The sequence below is a fragment of the Thalassophryne amazonica genome, chromosome 16 (genome assembly GCF_902500255.1).
Source record: "Thalassophryne amazonica chromosome 16, fThaAma1.1, whole genome shotgun sequence".
NCBI lineage: Eukaryota > Metazoa > Chordata > Actinopteri > Batrachoidiformes > Batrachoididae > Thalassophryne > Thalassophryne amazonica.
In genome coordinates this window covers 27,361,999-27,382,176 of record NC_047118.1, presented here as the reverse complement: position 1 = coordinate 27,382,176, position 20,178 = coordinate 27,361,999, and the positions used below count along the sequence as shown (strand labels likewise).

The 20,178-nt window shown below is 40.9% G+C and overlaps 1 protein-coding gene across 1 annotated transcript in view; it reads right to left on the bottom strand.

Moving 5' to 3' along the window:
• The window catches only part of LOC117527618 (forkhead box protein K2-like), a 45,379-nt gene that overhangs the window by 22,701 nt on the left and 2,500 nt on the right, over positions 1-20,178 (bottom strand). Inside the window, exons 2-4 of the mRNA XM_034190043.1 lie at positions 11,878-12,072; positions 1,559-1,712; positions 657-803 (exon numbers count right to left, since the gene is read on the bottom strand). Of these exons, the coding sequence (XP_034045934.1) occupies positions 657-803; positions 1,559-1,712; positions 11,878-12,072 (496 nt within the window). The remainder of the gene's footprint in view (positions 1-656; positions 804-1,558; positions 1,713-11,877; positions 12,073-20,178) is intronic.

Below are 20,178 nucleotides of genomic sequence, written 5' to 3'. Positions count from 1 at the left end.
CAGCGAATCAAAGAACCAAGGAGCCAGTGGATCGAAGCATTGCTTCATTGGTTCACGCTTCAAAGTGGAGTCGCGCTGCAGAAACGGTTGATTACAGACCCGCTGCAGGGTCTGTAATCAATGAGGAGAAATGATCATTTTCGCGACAAATACCCTCAAAAACAACAGCTGCTCTGAAGAACCGATAAGGGAATCGTTAAGGAAAAAGACTATTGATGTCGGTACATCAAATCATTTCTTAATGATACCCGAAAAGAACCAGTTCTCGATACCCAACCCTAGCGCTGACTCGTTGGCTGTGTTTGGGTTTGTGATCTTCTTTGATTCTAATCAGAAGCGTTGGCGGTGCTTAAACTCAAAACCGGCTTGTCAGTGTCTGAGAGTGTACCGGAGACATTACTGAAAGTTAACAGTTAGCTGTAATTCCCTCTAAATTCTATAGTGGTTTATCGGTTTAGCGCTGTAAAAGTTAACTTTTCAGTTAGCGGATTAGTGGTTATCAAAGCTAACTTTTTGGTTAGCTGTGCGCACCACTGTTCCTCATTGCTGGAGGCTGGAACCTGCGACTGCTCCTCAGAACAGCAAGTACTGACAACTGCCGATGCAGCAACTGTCCGTCAGAGCCGTCGTATTTATGATGTCAGAGTGACGCTCACCTGCCAGCCCTTGTCTGCGGTCCTGTAGTACGGGTAGTTCTTTGTGATGTGGTTATAGATTCCATTCAGTGTCAGCTGCTTGTCTGGAGCTAGAGTGATGGCCTGGACTATCAGCTGTGCATAGGAGTACAGAGGTTTGGAGTCATCCTGTAGCAGAGAGCGGAACAGCACCTTAACCCATCAATCATCCGTGTTCTCAACAATCCAAGATTTTTAACCCATTTTAAACAATTCTAAATACAGAATCTGAGGAATGGAAATTGCACTTTCTGCATTTGCTGTCAGCTTTCTGTTCTCTGTATCATCTGTGGTTTATAATCCTCCTCCATTCCTCTGCAGCAGTCCACTCAAGAAAAATGCTTCTTGGGTTGTTTTTCTTTTTAGCCAACAGAAAGCACTGAAGTCTATTTTCAAAATCACAGCTTAATATTTAGGAAACTTTGAAAGTACAGATGAGCTATTTGAATTTAATGGCTGTTTTATATTTATTGACTGTAAACCCCCCCCACACACACTTTTTATCTGCAGGATATTTTTTTTTATCTGTTATAATACACTAGAGGTACCTGCATTAATGGTAAATGTCCACCAGGTAGAGGTATTGTTCCATTTCAAGAACCCTGGAACATGACCATGACCAAGCTGTTGCTTATAGTAGTAGGTAAGAAAATTTTGATTTCTACCAGGTTGCAGCCACGATTGTGTGCTTTCCACAGGAGGTACGGGACTCACAGGTACAGTGAAAAATATGGAAGAAAATTGAGGAAAAAAAAAACACCCTAAAAGCACTATAGGTTTAGAGGGTAACGCAGGTTAAAGCTTACAGTGAAATACAGCACTGATTGTGGTCAGATATGAGAATACACACTGACTGCACGGCGCTCCTCCGGCCTTCCACTCACCTTGGGACTGTCCCCTCCTGAGGCCTCTTTGTCGTTCTCAGGCTGGGAGTTGTCATTTATAAGCTGGAGTTCCACAGAGCTGACCATGCGTCCCCCCATCCTGTAGCCAGAAGACCCGGCACCCCGCGGGCTGGAGGGGCACGAGTTAGCAGCACTGCACAGCAAAGCAACAACGTCAACCAAACAAGCAGAATAACCACGACTTTCAGACAGCCGAGATTTTAAATCATCCAATTCAATTCACACCGGGCCCAGTTCGAGTTGCTTCTTGCGGCGTCATGACGACGCAGGAATGTCTGAGCCAGGTACGTGCAGCAGGGGGCAGAGAGGAGGTGAGGATGCAGCCTGCAGGTTCTCTGCACAGAGAAATCAGAGTGCACAGTTTGGCTGCAGACAGACTGTGCACTCTGACTTCTCTTATAGTTTATATTTGTTCTTGTGCTGAGCTGCAGGTCTGCGCTCTGAGTTCTGTTATAGTTTATCTTTCTTCCTTTGACTGCAAGATGCACGTGCACATGAACAAACCGTCCGTGAGTAACTGTGGAGACGGCTGGAGTTATACTTGATGTGGATGTGTCCTGTCTCTGGCAATCAATCTGTGAGCAGGACTTATGCCCTTTTTTTTTTTAAACACAGTGATGAGAGAGTTTGAGGGGAGAGTGAGGAACTGCAGCAGCCAGACAGTTTTTTTTTTTTTTTTAATTGTTCACATGTGTGCGCGCCAAGGAATCATCCGTGAGTGGACTGGAGATGTCCGGACTTTTTACTGGATGTGGACATGTCCTGTCTCTGGCAATCAGTCTGTGAGCAGGACTTTTATAGACTTTATTTAAACACATTTGTGAAAGAAGAGTGAGGAGCAGCAGCTGCAATCAGCATTTTTTTTTCTGTGCTCTTTTTCAGCGTGTAGTAAAGACCCGTTAGCAGACTTTTAAATGAGCCTTTCATTGGATTCAGGTGTGTTGGAGCAGGGAGACAACTAAGAGTGTCAGGAAGGTGGCTCTCGAGGACCGAACTTGGCCACCCCTGACCTAAACTTTTTAACAAAACACATTTGCATTGAAGCGTCGTCTCCTTATTCAGTCACACTTACAGTCTTACTGCTGCCGGCAGCAGGACGCTACACCAACATGAGAACTACAAAGACAACATGATTTTATATGAATTAGTGTAAGAGGTCACGGATGGGATGCTCCCCAAATAGTCCCGCTGCCTATGGCGCTTTGAAATCTGGACAGAATGAGGTTTTATGACATTACATCATACGCACAAAAATATAACCATCTCAAAATTGACAAAACACTGAAGGTGGTCTGGTGCGACATGTCAAAAACAAAAAAGCGCAGAGCAGCGACATCATCCAACGTGAAAGACAGATGTAATCCAATTCGAAAAGGTCTGTGTGCAGTGTACTGAGCGCACAGCACCACACTGTGAAAAATGAATCACTGCGTCACTAAAACAAGTTTAAGAGCCAATTTTTTTTTTTTTAAGGATCAGGCGGGCTGTGATTCAAGCCGACTCGGATTTCAACGAACCATGGCTCAGAGATGGAACCTACCAAGAAGCAAACTTTCCCAAAATTTTTCCACCGAAAACCAAACGGTGACCTTGCCAGGGGTCATCAAAGTTCAAGGTAAAAATACGCAAACACTTATATTTCATTAAATTCTCATCTTTCAAGTAGTGTAACATTCAGCGCCATCAAGTCCCCAAGCCTGTTTAACTATCAAATGTCTTATGGAGGCAAACTCTTTCATCTTACATACATATTTGGTTGGGGGAATCAATGGCACTGAATACAGGGGGCGCTCAAAGTCTGTTCATTCTGCTAAACTGGCTGTATTCATGGATGATTAGGATGAGAAAAAAAAAAAAAGAGACAGCAATCCAAAGTCTTGGTAAATTAAAAGACAGCAACTACTCACGGCGAAGCAGAAAGGGGGGGGTTGCCCCCCCTGGAAGTTTTAAGAATTTAAGTGCCCTGTGGCACATTTTGGTGCATTATTTGGATTAAATTTGGACTTGAAAAAGCTGTTAAATTTCTCTTGTGATCTCATGCAGTATGGCATGTTGTACCATCCTGTAGGAGTATATACAGAATATAACAACACAATAGTTTACGAATATAGCTAACTCATGCAAAAAACTTTATTGATTTAGTTTGTTTTTGATTGGGCTCAAAGACTAGGCAATTGAAATCTCAACATTCACAGAACTAGTTAACTTCATAATGCTTTCAGACTACAGACTAGATAATTGCTTTCAGACTAGATAAAGATACATAACATAATACTGATAGGTTCTGCTTAAGATCAATTCACTTTTGTATGCCATCACAGATGACATTACCATGTATACGTACTATTACAGTAAATACATATACAGTCGGCCTGTTTGTCTGCTCTGAACACTGACATGGCATCTAATCAGTCATTATATACCAATTCAGATTCAGGAACAAAAGAAATCTGCAGGTTTTCTATCATTTCGACACACTTCGTTAACACCACTGGGTTTCCCATGTGCCAGAAAGACAGGGTGAAAATAAATAAACCTGAGATTCCTCTTGTGATCGCCTACAGCATGACGTAGCATGCATTCAAAAGCCACTTGATTACTATTATTCATTCAATAATGCACAACAATAAAATGTTAAGTTTGTGTAACTCTTTTACTGTTTTCCCGGGGGGGAGGCTGTGCTCTTGAAAATGTGCGTGGAGAGCCTGAATGTGTACTACAATAAATGTTTCTTCTCAATTCATATTGTCTTGGATTGAACGGGGAGAAATAAAAAGTTGTAGTATTGTAGTGGAGACTACAGAAGGGGGGAAGCTTTTGAAAATTCAAGCTAAAAATTGCCCGTTCTAGGGGTACCCAAAGGGGAAAAGCCAGGTACAACAGCCCACGTCCCTTCATCATGTCCAGAAGGCTGGGGAAGTTTGTTGAGTGGGCAATCTCATTCTGGGTTAGCCAGTACATGGCCCTCAGCGAGGCAGTCGGAGTCCGTGGACATTTTTAAGTCAAGACTTAAAACCTATTTTTATTCTCTTTCTTATGAGTAGTTTTAATTTTGTTATGTTTTATTCTTTTACTTCTGTTTTTAATTAGGTATTTGAATTTTTTTTATTTTTATTTATTTTTATTTTTTTATGAACTGTTCTGTGTGAGGCACCTTGAGACGGCTTTTGTTGTAATTTGGCACTTTATAAGCTGATTAAATTGAAATTGAACATTTTATTGAGTCTTAAAGTAAATAAATATGAAATTGGTTACTGGATCCTTAAACTCTGGACATAAACTCTACATGGTGGATCCTTGATCTCTGGACATAAACAGAAATAAAATCTGTGGGTTTTTGTCAAGAGCATTTCCTTTCAGACATTATTATTGGCATGAATGTATTTCCATATCTGAGCTGAGCTCTTGCAGATGTGCTGCAGGTCAGGTTTATAAAGAATGCAAGATGTCTCATTCTGGGAGGAAAAAACGTTTTAGTGAATTGTAGTTTATTCTCTGTATTGCAACATTTGTAAGAGGTGTCATTATTAATTATTAGTTATTAATTCCGAGCGGACTCTGTCTCGGCAGAGAGCCGCGCAGCGTTTGAAGCTGTGACAAAACGGAGGACGATTCTCGTTTCTCGACTGCAACAAAACAAGAGTCCCAGTTAGTGACTTTAATCCACACAAAAATGACTTGTGATATTTTAATGGCTTTCGGGGGGGTTAAGAAGCGGACTTACTGCTTCTGAAGAGCAGTGAATCAAAGAGTCACGAGCCATCGAATCGAAGCATTGCTTCGATTCACGCTTCAAACTGGAGTTGCGCTGCAGAAACGGTTGATTACAGACGCTGTACTGAAAATCGTAACGGTCCAAAATAAGCGTAATGGTCCAAAATTACAGCGTAACGGACCGTAACGCAAGTTTGCGCTAGCTAGAACCCTGAACACACCACTATTTTATGATAAATTTCTCAGCAATTTGTAGTTTTTCTGCTAAAATACCATTTCACGGATTTGAGAAAATAAAAATTAATGTTTTGCTAGTTCTTTTAGACGGCGAGATTTTGCAAAAAGACAGAAATCCGTCCAAAGATGGCGAATAATTATCCATGTGTATTTGAAGGCCCATAACCCTCTGCACCATCAATCAATCAATCAATTTTTTATATAGCGCCAAATCACAACAAACAGTTGCCCCAAGGAAGAAACCTCCAGCAGAACCAGGCTCAGGGAGGGGCAGTCATGAAGACCCCAACCAGATTTCAATGTTATAAACAAATATAGGCCCTACTCTATCAAATGCAACTGAATAAACATTAGGGTCTTGATTGCGCTGGCCACCAGGGGGTACCAAATTACCCGACTTGCCCAATTTTGAGGAATTTTAGCGCCACCTGGTAGCCCGCGTCATCAGCCTTTTTTTAAATGAAATCTGCAGGACTGGATAAACTAACATCTCTACTTTATATAACAGTTTGCAGAATTTTGGGGAGTCCTCATATACTGGTTTGATACCCCTTTAAAATGAGGCCATTGAACACATGCTTGCTAACAGGGTTGCCCCCTCTGGAAATTTTAAGAATTTAAGTGCCCTGTGGTGCATTTTGGTGCATTATTTGGATTAAATTTGGACTTGAAAAAGCTGTTAAATTTCTCTTGTGATCTCATGCAGTATGGCATGTTGTACCATCCTGTAGGAGTATACAGAATATAACAACACAATAGTTTACAAATATAGCTAACTCATGCAAAAAACTTTATTGATTTAGTTTGTTTTTGATTGGGCTCAAAGACTAGGCAATTGAAATCTCAACATTCAAAGAACTAGTTAACTTCATAATGCTTTCAGACTACAGACTAGATAATTGCTTTCAGACTAGATAAAGATACATAACAACATAATACTGATAGGTTCTGCTTAGGATCAATTCACTTTTGATTTTGCAAAAAGACAGAAATCCGTCCAAAGATGGCGAATAATTATCCATGTGTATTTAAAGGCCCATAACCCTCTGCACCATGAAGACCCCAACCAGATTTCAATGTTATAAACAAATATAGGCCCTACTCTATCAAATGCAACTGAATGAATATTAGGGTCTTGATTTCGCTGGCCACCAGGGGGTACCAAAGTACCCGACTTGCCCAATTTTGAGGAATTTTAGCGTCACCTGGTAGCCCGCGCCATCAGCCTTTTTTTAAATGAAATTTGCAGGACTGGATAAACTAACATCTCTACTTTATATAACAGTTTGCAGAATTTTGGGGAGTCCTCATATACTGGTGTGATACCCCTTTAAAATGAGGCCATTGAACACATGCTTGCTAACTCAACTGCATGAATTACCACATTTTCTTTTGTTTCTCCTTCCCTTATGTACAGTCAATCCAATACATGTGTATTGGTATTAGTTGCTATGGCAACAAGCTTGTGCACATGTCCTGTTTAAGAGAACATAAGAATTTTCCTGAACTTATTTTTCCTGTACCTAAATTCTCAAGTCTGCCAAGAGAAAAGGTAGTTTGAGGCACATCCAAGTAAGTCATGCATGAACTTTTGTACTGCAGATGACGCAGATCGAGAGACAAATGTGTGACCAATGACCTGCCTGACCTTTGAAAATATTGGCTCTTAATTTCAAAACTGCATGTCATGTTATTTTGGGGAGGATTTGTTACACAAAATCGAAATCTGCATCACTTTTAAAAATCCTGTATTTTTCAGGCTCCAACCATCACAGCACAGAAACAAAGTTTACAGATTTAAACAGTGTGAAGAGGCAGAAAGTAAGACCTGGTGGATGATACCTACATTGAAATTCTATTCCTACCCTCAGCTGGAGGAGATGTTTATAAACCAACCAAACACAAAGTGGGAGGAGCTTATACAACATGCACTGAACGCGCTTTTCCATCTTTCAGCCTCAAAACTAACCAACAGACATTAAAGGATCCTTCAATAAACATCCACAATACAGCCAAACCTAATGCATAGTCCCATACAGCTGTTGATTTTAAAACAAGAGAGAAGAACTGGAAGAGCCACCTGCACAATCAGGGAACTCTGAGCTGGTGACACCGGTGTGGGCATGTTTGTTACGCACCGTTGATCCTACAAAGTACAACAACCCTGGGCCACCAAAAGTTTGGAAATGCGCCACGTTAAATACACACATCAACCATCAACACAGACTTGTGTTGATGAAAACAACAATGGCTCTTCTTCCTCAGGAAGTTGAAGCTGTCTGGACTCTCCTCTCAGGTGTTAGTGAACTTTTACAGAGCCACCATTGAGAGCATCCTGTGTCTCAGTGTGACCGTGTGGTATGGCAGCTGCACGTCACAAAACAAAAAAGGACTTAGCCCGGGTGGTGAGAACAGCACAGGGGATTGTGGGCCCCATCTACCAGAGCTGGACTCTGTTTACATTGCCCGAGTCCAGAAGAGGGCCAGACGTATGGCTGCCGATCCCACTCACCCAGGCAATGCACTGTTTGTACCACTTCCATCATGGAAGCGGTATAGGAACATTAAAGCCACCACGAAAAGACTCAGGGACAGCTACTTCTCTAGAGCTGTGAAAGCCATAGCCCCCCTGCAGTGAACCACTGCATCCCACCTCCCTACAGAACTGTCAACATGAACCCTCCCCCCTTAAACACACTTACCTACCCCTATCACACACAGACTCATACCTCCATGTCTACCACGAACACACACACACACACCCCTAACAATCAAACTCAATCAAGACTCGCACTAAGTTGCACTTTATCTTTTATCTCTTCATCTCCTCATTGTCACCTCCTCTCTCTCCCCTGTACACTCATTCTCATGTAGATACATACACACACCACTTGTAAATTTTTTTATTATTTTAAGTGTGTTTCTTTACCTTTTTTTTTTTTTTTTTACCGTTATTATTTAAGTGTTTTATTTATGTGTGTGCTGATTTATTTATTATGTACCTTGCCGGGAGTGTGCAAAATTTCGTTATGCCTGCATAATGACAATAAAGATCTTGACTGATTGATTGATTGTGCAGCAAGAAACAAAAGAAACCAGATACAGACTTGATTGCTTTCTTAAAGCAACTGGACTAGATCACAGACTGTATATATGATGGGCAAACCCTCCGTGATGTCACACATGGGTCTTCTGAGGACAGGTTTTGAAGCTCAAATAGTAACTGCGACCATGTTGGGTGGTGCTCGACTCCGCCCAACTCCCAGCCAATCCATAAATTGGTAAAAAAGGTCACATGTGGGCAAGTTCAAACATGACCTGGGCGGGATGAAGTGGTCCAAACATGCCACCTTTTCAGAGTTGCTGAACAAGCTAAAGTTAACAGGCCAACCTTGGTTCAGGCATTTTAATAGACACGTTTTTGTGGACTGGGTGGTGGTTTTCATAACTGGTGGCTTGTTTGTGGGCTTTAAAAATTATGACCTCCATGGTGCATTAGTAACTGTGGAGTGACAGTGGAGCTAATGTCACAAAGCTACCAATACCTGCCAATAGTGCTAATGTACAATTAAATATCAAAAGTTCACTTGACAGATATACTGAAGCGCAGACTTGTACATAGTCCATTAGTAAAACTAACTGCAAAACAAGCTGTATTATGGCCGATATTTGTAATAAAATGCTCAGAAAGGACAGATACGGCCAGTCCACAGCCCAAGCTCGCTGTGGACTCAGCCCCCCCCCCAATTATGTATAACTTTATGGCTTAAAATATCTTAAACTGATGAGTTGCATTGTACATCTTTATGATGATGACACCATTATTTACACATTTGGTTCCTCCCTGACCACTGCACTGTTTTCATTGCAGGACAGTTTCATTAGTACCCAACGCACCTTCTCCAGTCTCCATTTACTTTTAAACACAAACAAAACCAAACACATGGTTTTTAACAAAAATGTATGACAGGTTGACTGTCCCTTCAAAATTTCTTCTTTGGTGAGCTCTTAGATTGATTATGTTGAAAGCTACATGTATCCAAGTCATTTAAAACTCACATAATGGTGTCACTCACAACGGTCAAATCTTTTCTGTAACAAATCTCCTTCACACACTCTGCAAAACAGCTTTTGGTTAAAATGACAGTGCTTCTGATTTTGGATTAGGATGATGTAGTCTGCAAGTCTGCTTCAAAAACTCTTCTTCACAAACTGGATATTATGTACTTGCTATCTGCTTTCTGACTGGAGCTTCATTGAGGAACCAGCCTCAAGTGACCATTTAAGGAACTGCTAGAGTTGCCATTTTTGTGTTTGCTTCATTAACTGGACCAGAGTTTAGGACTTGGGACCCAAGATCAAGGATGGAGAAGATCTAATCCACTGAAACAGACTCCTCCCCCTCTGATCCTCTGAGCTGATATCCCTGTGCTCTACCGGTGGTGTCAAGGTCACCACCTTGAGGTCAGTGCAGGTCAAGTTTCTTATTGCAGTTGCTCAGAAAATCAAAAGGATTCTTTCAGACAGAACAGAGCCAAAAAAACATCTTTTATTCAAATCTAAGAAGTAACTGTTCAGGGTAGGAATCTAAGCACCTCACAAATCGATTACAATGTGATTATAAAATGATTAGCAATGGTCATGATGCACCTTTTTTTGTTCATACAGGATCCCCCCCCACCATCACTGTGCGACAAACTGGTACTTTTTCCTTTTATTTAATTTTTTTTAAGTTTATTGTTCTTTGGAGTGTTACCAGCAAAGGAGAAGGTAAAGTACTTACTGTATGTTCACTGTGCGCATGCAACACTGGCTCAAACAGGAAACGCATTGTGATAATGGTGAAACTTTGCTGCATCTCTTTTAAAAGCTGCAGAACACCGTACGAGAGTCGTGTCATCTGTTCTCACCTCTGCATGCAGTTTCCTTTAAAGAACATTTTGAGTTTACAAACTGTGCCAGAATTTGTCACCACTTGCTTCTTGTTGTGTAACGTGTCACATTTATCTTAGTTGATGACAAATGTGAAGTTTATGGAAAACAACAACTGAACTTTTTGTTGAAGGTGAACCTCAGTGGTGTAAGTTTTTTTTTTATTATAATCTACACTCAAATGCATTCTGGTGCACTTTGGGAGAAAAATCCTGTCAATGAGTTCAGTTCGAAATAAAACTCAGAAATATATCAAACTGTGTTTTTCTTATGTACGATGACAAGAAATCTCTGTTTTCATTATTTTCTTCCCAGCTAAGCCACTAAAATTTGTTCTTTACAGCTCGTCTCCTCGCTGAAGAATCATAACGTTCGTCATCATATTTTAGACAGATTCCTGATTTAAAGCTTCAGTTTCTTCACACTTATCGTGTTAGCGGCAGCTCACCTCTGAATTGTCACAGAAGACCGTGCTGTACAAAATTAGCCAATCAGAATCCTCCACACATATGCAACTTCTAATACTTTCTGTCATTGGTCAGAGAAGCCAACCAAGATGGTGAAAGCAGCAAGGAGAAATTTATCCAAAATAAAGTCAAATAATGTAGGATTTTAACCATTTTCCCCAAAGGAAAACAGGTTGTAAACGGACGGCTGGTTACCATTTTCAGGACTAATACATCAAGCAACCAAAAACCGGGAATAACTGGAAAATGTTCCAGAGTGTGTCGTCTAAACAGGCAGAATGTGTTTTGGCTGCGGGCCGCACCGTGACAGATCTGGAGGAGAGCAGTTGGGAAGAAGCCGTGTGGCAAATGTACTAAAGTAAAAAGTAATTTACTGGCTGAAAAAGATAAGACTTTAGTAAAAGTAGAAATGAGAAGTGCTCGTTAACGGCGGCCACCCACACCTGCAATTAAAATTCAGAAGATCAATTTTTGACACAAGTGAACTGATTCAGAATCACCCACCCCCACCAAATGGAAAATACGAATCCTTTGAGATCAGTTATTTATACAGTGGCAATAAATATTCATGTACATAAAAACACTCAAACCTGAAGCAAATTTACAGACCCACAAAAATTAAATAAAAAGGGTCACTTTGTCAAAGTCCAAGTTATTTACTTGATAAATGTTGGCGATGCAGCGACTAAATACAGTTTAAAATTAAGAACAAACAGTTTGTTGAAAATATTTATCCAAATTAACTGATCAAACTGAGTCACATTCAGTATGGTCCAATAACAGAAGAGCCTCCACGTGACCACCACAGATCAGACTGGCGAGAACTCAGCATTAAGCTTTACTGAAACACAAAACTACTAACAGGCCCTTTCTTATCGCCACTAAGTGATATCACTGGCGTACATGAAGTACTCTTTACTGTTGATACACAGTTCCACGAGCGGGTACCTGATGGTGCCTGTTGGCGAGGGCAGGGGGCTCATAAGATGAGCGATGTTATCTGGAATGTTGATGGTCAAGGGGGAGATCTGAGGTTGGACTGGTTTCACTGGAGACTCGAGGGCTTCTCGCTTCACTTTCTTCCCACTGGACAGTGCCGTGAATGTGATCTTGATGTTCGTGCTGGGGAACCTGAAGGTGCACCTGGAAAAAAAGGCAAAGGACATCAAGGCCTCTGGAGCCACTGACGTGAAAAGATCACCCATCATCAGCCCGCCATAAAAAAAAAAAAATTATGTACACTAACGTTAGACTTTTGTTGTTTCCAAACTCATTTTGACCACTGCCAATGCTGACACAGACTTACACATAGTACCCCCTAGGGTTGGGTATCAAGAACCGGTTCTTTTCGGGTACTGTTGAGAAATGATTTGATCCAACATCAATAGTCTTTTTCCTTAACGATTCCCTTATCAGTCTTTCAGAGCAGCCGTTGTTTTTGAGGGAAAATGATCATTTCTCTACACTGATTACAGACCCTGTAGTGGCTCTTCAATCAACCGCTTCTGCAACTCCACTTTGAAGCGTGAACCAATAAAGCAGTGCTTCAATCTGCTGGCGCATTGGTTCTTTGATTCGCTGCTCTTCAGAAGCTTTTAAGTCCACTTCTTAACCCCTCTCAAAGCCATTAAAATATGTCAATCTTGAGTCACTTTTGTGTGGATTAAAGTCACTAACTGGGACTCTTGTCTTGTTGCAGTCAAGAAACAAGAATCGTCCTCCGTTCCGTTGGCACAGCTCCAAACGCTGCGCGGCTCTCTGCTGAGACAGAGTCCAGTCGGAATTAATGACTTCAAAGCGAATTGCTGCGTTAAATAAAATGACACCTCTTTCCACCTCTTTAATACAGACAAGAAACTACAATCGAGTAGAACATTTTTTTCCCTCCCAAAATGAGACGCCCTGCATTCATTATGAATTACATCCTGATGTGCAGCACAGCCGAATGCAAGAGCTCAGCTCAGAGGTATGGAAAGACATTAATGCCAATAATGTCTGAAAGGAAATGCTTTTGACAAAAACTAGATTTTCTTTAGTTCTATTTATGTCCAGATATCAAGGACCCACCATGTAGAGTTCGATCAATAGGAATCAGATCGATAATGGTATCGATATTGATAAAATGTTATCAGTACCCATCCCTAGTGCCCCCCCCCAGAGAAGAATGTCAAGTCTCTCCTGTACCACAACAGACTGGATTCAAAATACAGCAACCAACTTGGACTTGATCCCGAGAAGGTGGACTTTGGTTGCAAGGACAGCAGACAGAGGAGAAACACAAAATAAGGGAAAAACACTGAGCCAATTCTCGGTTGAAAACCACCATGAAATTTATGAAAACTGTTTAAATAATCTGCTGGAATTGCAATAGTGACTTGTTTACATTTGCCACAGACAGGAAACAAATTTATCATGACAATGGAGAGACAACTGTTAGCTGTGGAGATAGCAAAACAGGACCAACAGACAAGCAGGAGATAGTAGGTTAACGGCCTGTCATACCTTGATGATTTAGTCTGCGTATGCCGTTGTACGAAAAATTTGGCGAATATGCTGGTGTATGTCGAATATTTTTTGCACAATTTTTGTGTAAGGTAAGATCACGATGAAACACACTGTATACATTGCCAAAAAATGCTGTGCATCCACATAATTTTCAATTCGTGAGATTGGCCGATGAATCGGTGCAGCAGCGGCGGTGTTGCATTCGCTCTACCGTACTGTAGTGATGAAAAGGGAGCTGAGACAAAAGGCGAAGCTCTCAATCTATTGGTCAATCTTCGTTCCTACTCTACTTATTTTTGTAATCGAGTATTCTATCGATTAATTGGATAAAAAGTACTTTTGCGTTTTTAAACAACATCAATAGTCCAGGGCTCTCCCTAAGCAATGGCACAATGTCCCTGTGCCAAAGTCTTGACATTTTGCTGAAATTGCGATGGGATGTGGCTTTCTGTTCTGTTTTTTCCCCCAACTTGTAAAATTTAACCACTGAGTTGTTTTTTTTTTTTTAAGCCATGCAGTTATTTTATTTTATTTTTTTTAAGTTACCGTGTTTGTGAAGCATTGTGTGTTGCCCAGAAAAAGCGAAACACTTAGTGCGAGTTTGAACAGCAGCCAGCTTCGACTGCCCGGCCGTCGGGTCAATAGTCACTCACCACGTTGAGCAGACCGTGTGTTTTTTAATAACAGACAAACAGTGCTTCACTTTAAATGCACAGTAAGTCTATTTCAGATGATCAGTGTGGAGCCTCTTTCTCTTAAAAGGCTTTATTTTACTCTGTGTCACATTGGAAAGCGGTAGCTTTAAGAGCTAAATTATTAGCTGTTACACAGCCTGAACGCATGCTCTAGTCTTCTGTTGTTTTTCTGGGGACATTACAGCGCCACACACAGGCCTGGCATATGTAATACAACGTTTAAACGAAGCTTCGAAGCACAGAATTTGCCTCGATCATTTTTTTGTAATCGAATTACTCGAGTTATTTGAGTAATTGTTTCAGACCTAGTTGGGTCATGAATGAAAGAACTAGATTGTGGGTACAAGCGGCTGAAATGGGCTTCCTCAGGAGGGTGGCTGGTGTCTCCCTTAGATATAGGGTGAGACGTTCTGTCATCCGTGGGGAGCTCAGAGTAGAGCCACAGCTCCTTCGCGTTGAAAGGAACCAGCTACGGTGGTTTGGCCATCTGGCAAGGATGCCCCCTGGGAGCCTCCCTAGGGAGGTGTTCCAGGCACGTCCATCTGGAAGGAGACCCTGGGGAAGACTCAGGACTAGGTGGAGAGATTATATTTCCACACTGGCCTGGGAACACCTTGGGATCCCCCAGTCAAAGGTGGTCAATGTGGCCCGGGAAAGGGAAATCCGGGGTCCCCTGCTGGAGCTGTTGCCCCGCGACCTGAACCCAGATGAGCGGTTGAAGATGATGATAATAATTTTCAACACATACCAGCATATGGGTGATACATTCCGCGTCCGCAGGCCATAAGTTACGCTACTGTTGACACACGTTACTTGTATCGAACTTATCTCCAATGCATACTAACGTATACAGATGTCTCTGACGTGTTCCAGACAACCTCAAAACTTACTGAACATGTCAGCTGTCATATAATGGCGTATTGGCATGTCGGCATACGCGAGCTAAATCGCCATGGTGTGACAACTGCATAACTTATTCAATGTAGCGACTGTATACCGAATTAAAAACATGCTTATTTAGGTTCTGCTCCTTTCTCTGCCCTTGAGCAAGGCAGCGTCTCTACATCTGGAGTTGGTCCCTGGGTGCCGGACTGTGGCTACACACTGCCCCTATTGGTTGATTGCGTCTAACTGTAATTCGGATGGTAAATGCAGAGGAAAATTTTCATTATATGTATGTAAGTGGAAGCCACTTTTTAAACAGAGTATTTCACTGGGGATGAGTTCAAAGTTGGCCAGGAACTCAGTGTAGCACATGTGCACACCACAGCATGTACACTTACTTTAAAAAGGGCTATCAACTAATTAATAAATAAAAAAGCAAGATGGACAAATAAATGTTCATATGCACAACAGGTTATTAGATGCAGAGGAACATTGACTGCTGCTGTTGAAAACTACAATTAAAAACATGAGTCTGTTTGATTTTTCCCATCAGCTCCATAATTTGAGATTTTTGTGCAATGTTGCAGTGAACTTTTATTATTGATGTTTAATGCTTTATTGTTGGAGTTAATTTTGTTTAGTGTGTTTAATTTCTCTGTCTCCCTCTATAAATACTTACTATCATTATAATATGAAGCTCTCTGTTGTTCTCTTTCTCCAGGTAGCACGATGCAGATGATCTCATCCACACCAGGACTTTACAGTACTGTCTGGCATCAGTGAAAAATGGGATGTCCAGTCATTTCTTACTCTTAAATTGTGACAAAATCGGACACTGAACTATGGTCAGAGCTCTCAAATCTCACTCATTCAGTGTGAGACTCAACATGTTGTCAAGCTCTCATGCTAATGCACGACATTCTCCAACATTTCATCGCTGTGATCTGTAAGACAGCATTTGGCGGAAAATAACTCCTTGAGCGTATCTCAGCTCTGTTAATGGTGCACTTTTTAAGTAACATTTTCAAATAAATCTGTAATTATTTTCATACTACAATAGGATTGCTTCATACTTCCCTGAGACAATGTGAACAAAACAGTTTATTTTGGAGACAAATCCTCATTGTTCATAAAACAGAAGTACCTGACGGATCCACAAGGATTTGGGGGGTGGGTGTCAGTTAACTATTGTTTATACTTGAAACTGTAGAAACTGAAACCAAACTCCACATGAGGTTTTCTGTCAGCCCCAAACAGCACGGTAACAATGCAGCGACACACAGCAAGCGCGCTGCTGCACAAAATATTTAATTTAATCCTGAACTTCAGCTTTAGTCACTGGTAGTGTTTTCGGCTCATTTAAGGCTGAAAAACAATCGATTGGCTCATCTAAAGCGTTTAAGGGCACATTACTAAGAACCAGAATAAGCATTTCTGCTTTTTACACACACACACACACACACACACACACACACACACACACACACACACACACACACACACACACACACACACACACACACACACACACACACACACACACACACACACACACACACACACACACACACACACAGGTCAGGCTGATGTGTGAGACGCTCTCCTCCATTCTCTCAGTGGTGGGCACGGCTAACCAAAAAGTTCGCTTCAATAACTGCTAATCAGCTGCCTGAAAAGTTATCTTTTATAATGCTAAACCGATAAACTGCCTAAAAATTCACCGGAAGCTACCGCTAACCGATAACTTTCAATTTTGTCTCCCATATACTCTCAGCTACTAACACACCAAGCTTGAGTTTAAACACTGCCAAAGCTTTTAACAGAATCAAAAGGTGATCACAAACACAGCCAAGGAGCCCGCACTTCTGTCTTTGTGCGCCCTGCCTACTGCTGTGGGGAAGCTTTATTTATCTTGACAGCATACAGTGGTCCAGCCATGAGGCAGAGGTTTTGAAAAGGAAAGCAGGTTTGACTTATTGCTTTGATTTATAAATCAAATTATCCAGATAGAATAACTACATTAATGTAAACTCTTAAAATGTACAGAGTGATATATAACACATATCTGTTCATTTTAAAATAATGCACTAATTCTGAAGATTTGAACATTAACACACAGATGACCAAAGGGATTATGGGTAAACTTAGCCTTCGCTCATACTGATTGGTTGACTAATTCATTCTATGTAAAAACCAACACAAGTGAATCAGTGTAACGTGTTGGTGTTTACAAATAAATGTGCTTTTGTAAAAAAAACTAAACAAAAAAAAAGGGCATTTGTAAAGCCGAAAAGTCTGTTAAACTGTAATGGAGGATTTTTCAAGATCCTGCTAGACAGCACCTAAGCGCATGTGTGATGACATCACAACTCTATCCAGTTAGGGAGATGTGGTTTCTTTCAATAACAAGAACTGTCAAAAAACTTTCTCGTGTGTGGTTGGAGTTGTGTGGCGATAGGAATAGACTTTTGAATGCTTGAATAATGATGTCAGTCACACAAAGAAATCAAATCATAGTGAAAACATGTTCATTGTGCCCAGAATGTTGGTATTTTGGTTGTTGAACTTTACGGTGCGGTGTCATAACAACGAATCAATCAGTCGCTCCGTCTGGTGTTATAACAACGGGTCAGTCACTCAGTGCGGCCTCATAACAATGGATCAATCAGTCGCTCCGTGCGGGGTCATACCATCCGATCAGTAAGCGGCTCTGTGTGGTGTCATAACAACAGATCTGTTAAGCCTGGTTCACACGGCAAGATAATTAGGCCGATATCAGACCCGATCTTCCCCTTCTGACAATCTTAAGGACGCCCCGACAATCATGATGATGCTAAAGATAATCTTATCAGACATTCCAGCCATGTGGTGTGTGTTCAGAGTGCTCTGATCTGCTCAGAAGGACGTCAGGAGTGCTCCGATGGCAAATCGGCGATATTCAACATGTTGGATTGTCTTGGCCCAATATCGCAGCATGTGTAGTGTCCTCTGGCCACAAATGAGCACGCAGCCTGCTGAATGTGACATGCAGCCAATCAGAAAGCGAGGTGACGGACGCACGGAGTGAAATCTAAAATCAAAATGGCTGTTCGGACTTACCAGAAAGCTCGGTGGTCACGCTGTCTCCACTCCTTTAAAGAACACTTCTTTTTCTATTTTTTTTTTCCCCTCTGTTGTAAATAGTCCACAAAGTATCTCCGTTTGTTTACTCTTAAGTCACATTTAATCTCAAGAGATTTTGCAAGATTTCCTGCCTGACCTGGGAATGTTCATGTGTGAAATCTATTGGTGTGTTGTTTTTACCATGTGGCTGCACACCACACACTGTACAGCCAAACCTGTCAGATCTATGATTTTTTTTTTTATCTCCATGTGTGTGGTCTCTCAGGTTTTGGAAACCAGCAGATAATTTTAAAATCCTGCCGTGTGAATCAGGTGATTCAGGTCAACACCGTTATATAACAGGGCACCAGTAGATTTTTTTTTTTTTTAAACACAAATGAAAAAAGGACATATTTTACAAAAGCAAATTTATCTGTAAACACCAACACACACGTTACAGTGATTCAGTTATGTTGGTTTTTACAAAGAATGAATTAGTCAACCAATCAGTACGAGTGGAGGCTAAGTTTACCCATAATCCCTTTGGGCATCTGTGTGTTAATGTTCAAATCTTCAGAATTAGTGTATTATTTTAAAATGAACAGATATGTGTTATATATTCACTTTGTACATTTGAAGAGTTTAGATTAAAGTAGTTATTCTATCTGGAATAATTTTATTTATAAATCAAAACTATAAGTCAAACATGCTTTCCATTTCAAGACCTCTGCCTCGTGGCTGGACCACTGTATGGTGTTAAGGAGTAATGACTTTTCTTTTTTTTTGTGGCAGTCTGGCGGCCAGGACCCTTCTGCTGGGGTCACAGTTGAGATCAGTTCCTCTTAGCTACCTCACTGCTACAAAACACATAGCAGACAGGAGCAAAATGGATTATAAATGTTTCTCAATGTTACTAGCTATGTAAAAAAACAAAAAAAAAAACAAAAAAAAAAACGCTAGCAGTCTAAAAATTATCGGAACTAAATTTATCGGAAGATAACTGGTCCGATGATGGTTTTAAAACTTATCTGAAATAGTGCCCACCACTGCATTCAATATTTACTGCTCATGATTTTTAATAAGTTGTATTTCTTCACATTTTCATGAAACATTTAAAAGAAAAAGAAACTTGGAATAAAACAAGAGCAATCTGAGATCTGAGGACTCAAAATAAAACATATGTGATTCCCATTGTGACCCGGACTTTACCTGGATCCGGATTCCACAACACGATGCAATAACTGCATACTGATCCCGAACAGTCTTACTGATCAAGACGCTGCAATCTGATATTTAATTCACAAGATGAAACAAAATAGTGCCTTCCTGATCTTCAAAGTAGTTTTGACGTAATCCTTAATAGTCTACAAAGTGAAATCCTGATCCAGAATCCGGAACCAGATCCGCTGCAAAATTAAGTGGAGTCTTCCATGGCCTAATATCTATCTGTGGTGTAAATTTCGTCAAAATTTTGTTTTGACGTAATCCTGCTAAGACAGACAAATAAATAAACGCAGATGATTTTATTACGTCCTTGGCAAACATAATTTCTGTGACACTACCAACAATAACAGCAGCAAAAAAGCTCATGTCTGGATGGACACATTTTAGAAGATGTCACAAGTGGATAAAATGAGGAAAAAAAATCCATTATCCATTATTTCACAATAAGCCATTAATATCAGCGAGATGAAGGTGAACCCTGGAGGAGAATATGAGATAAAAGTGATTTATTCTGAATCCCTGAACATGGTGCAGAGTTACAGAGCTGCTTTTCCTGGAACAGCAGCAGATGTTCTGACAAGTCTCAACATCGCTACCATCCACAGAGAGAACAACACATGCAACTCCTAAAACCGAAAAATGTGTTTCCATTCACAGGACGACACTCATTAAAGTGCTGATTAAAGTCTCGAATTACCGGTAAACTGAAAAGCTCTTTCTGCTGTTGTGGGCAGAAGTGAGAATCCACCACTTCACACAGAGTTTTTATTCGTTCATCATTAACATGCATTTTTTGTGAGGCAGCCAACGACGCAGTTCTCTGCCGTGGACTGAAACA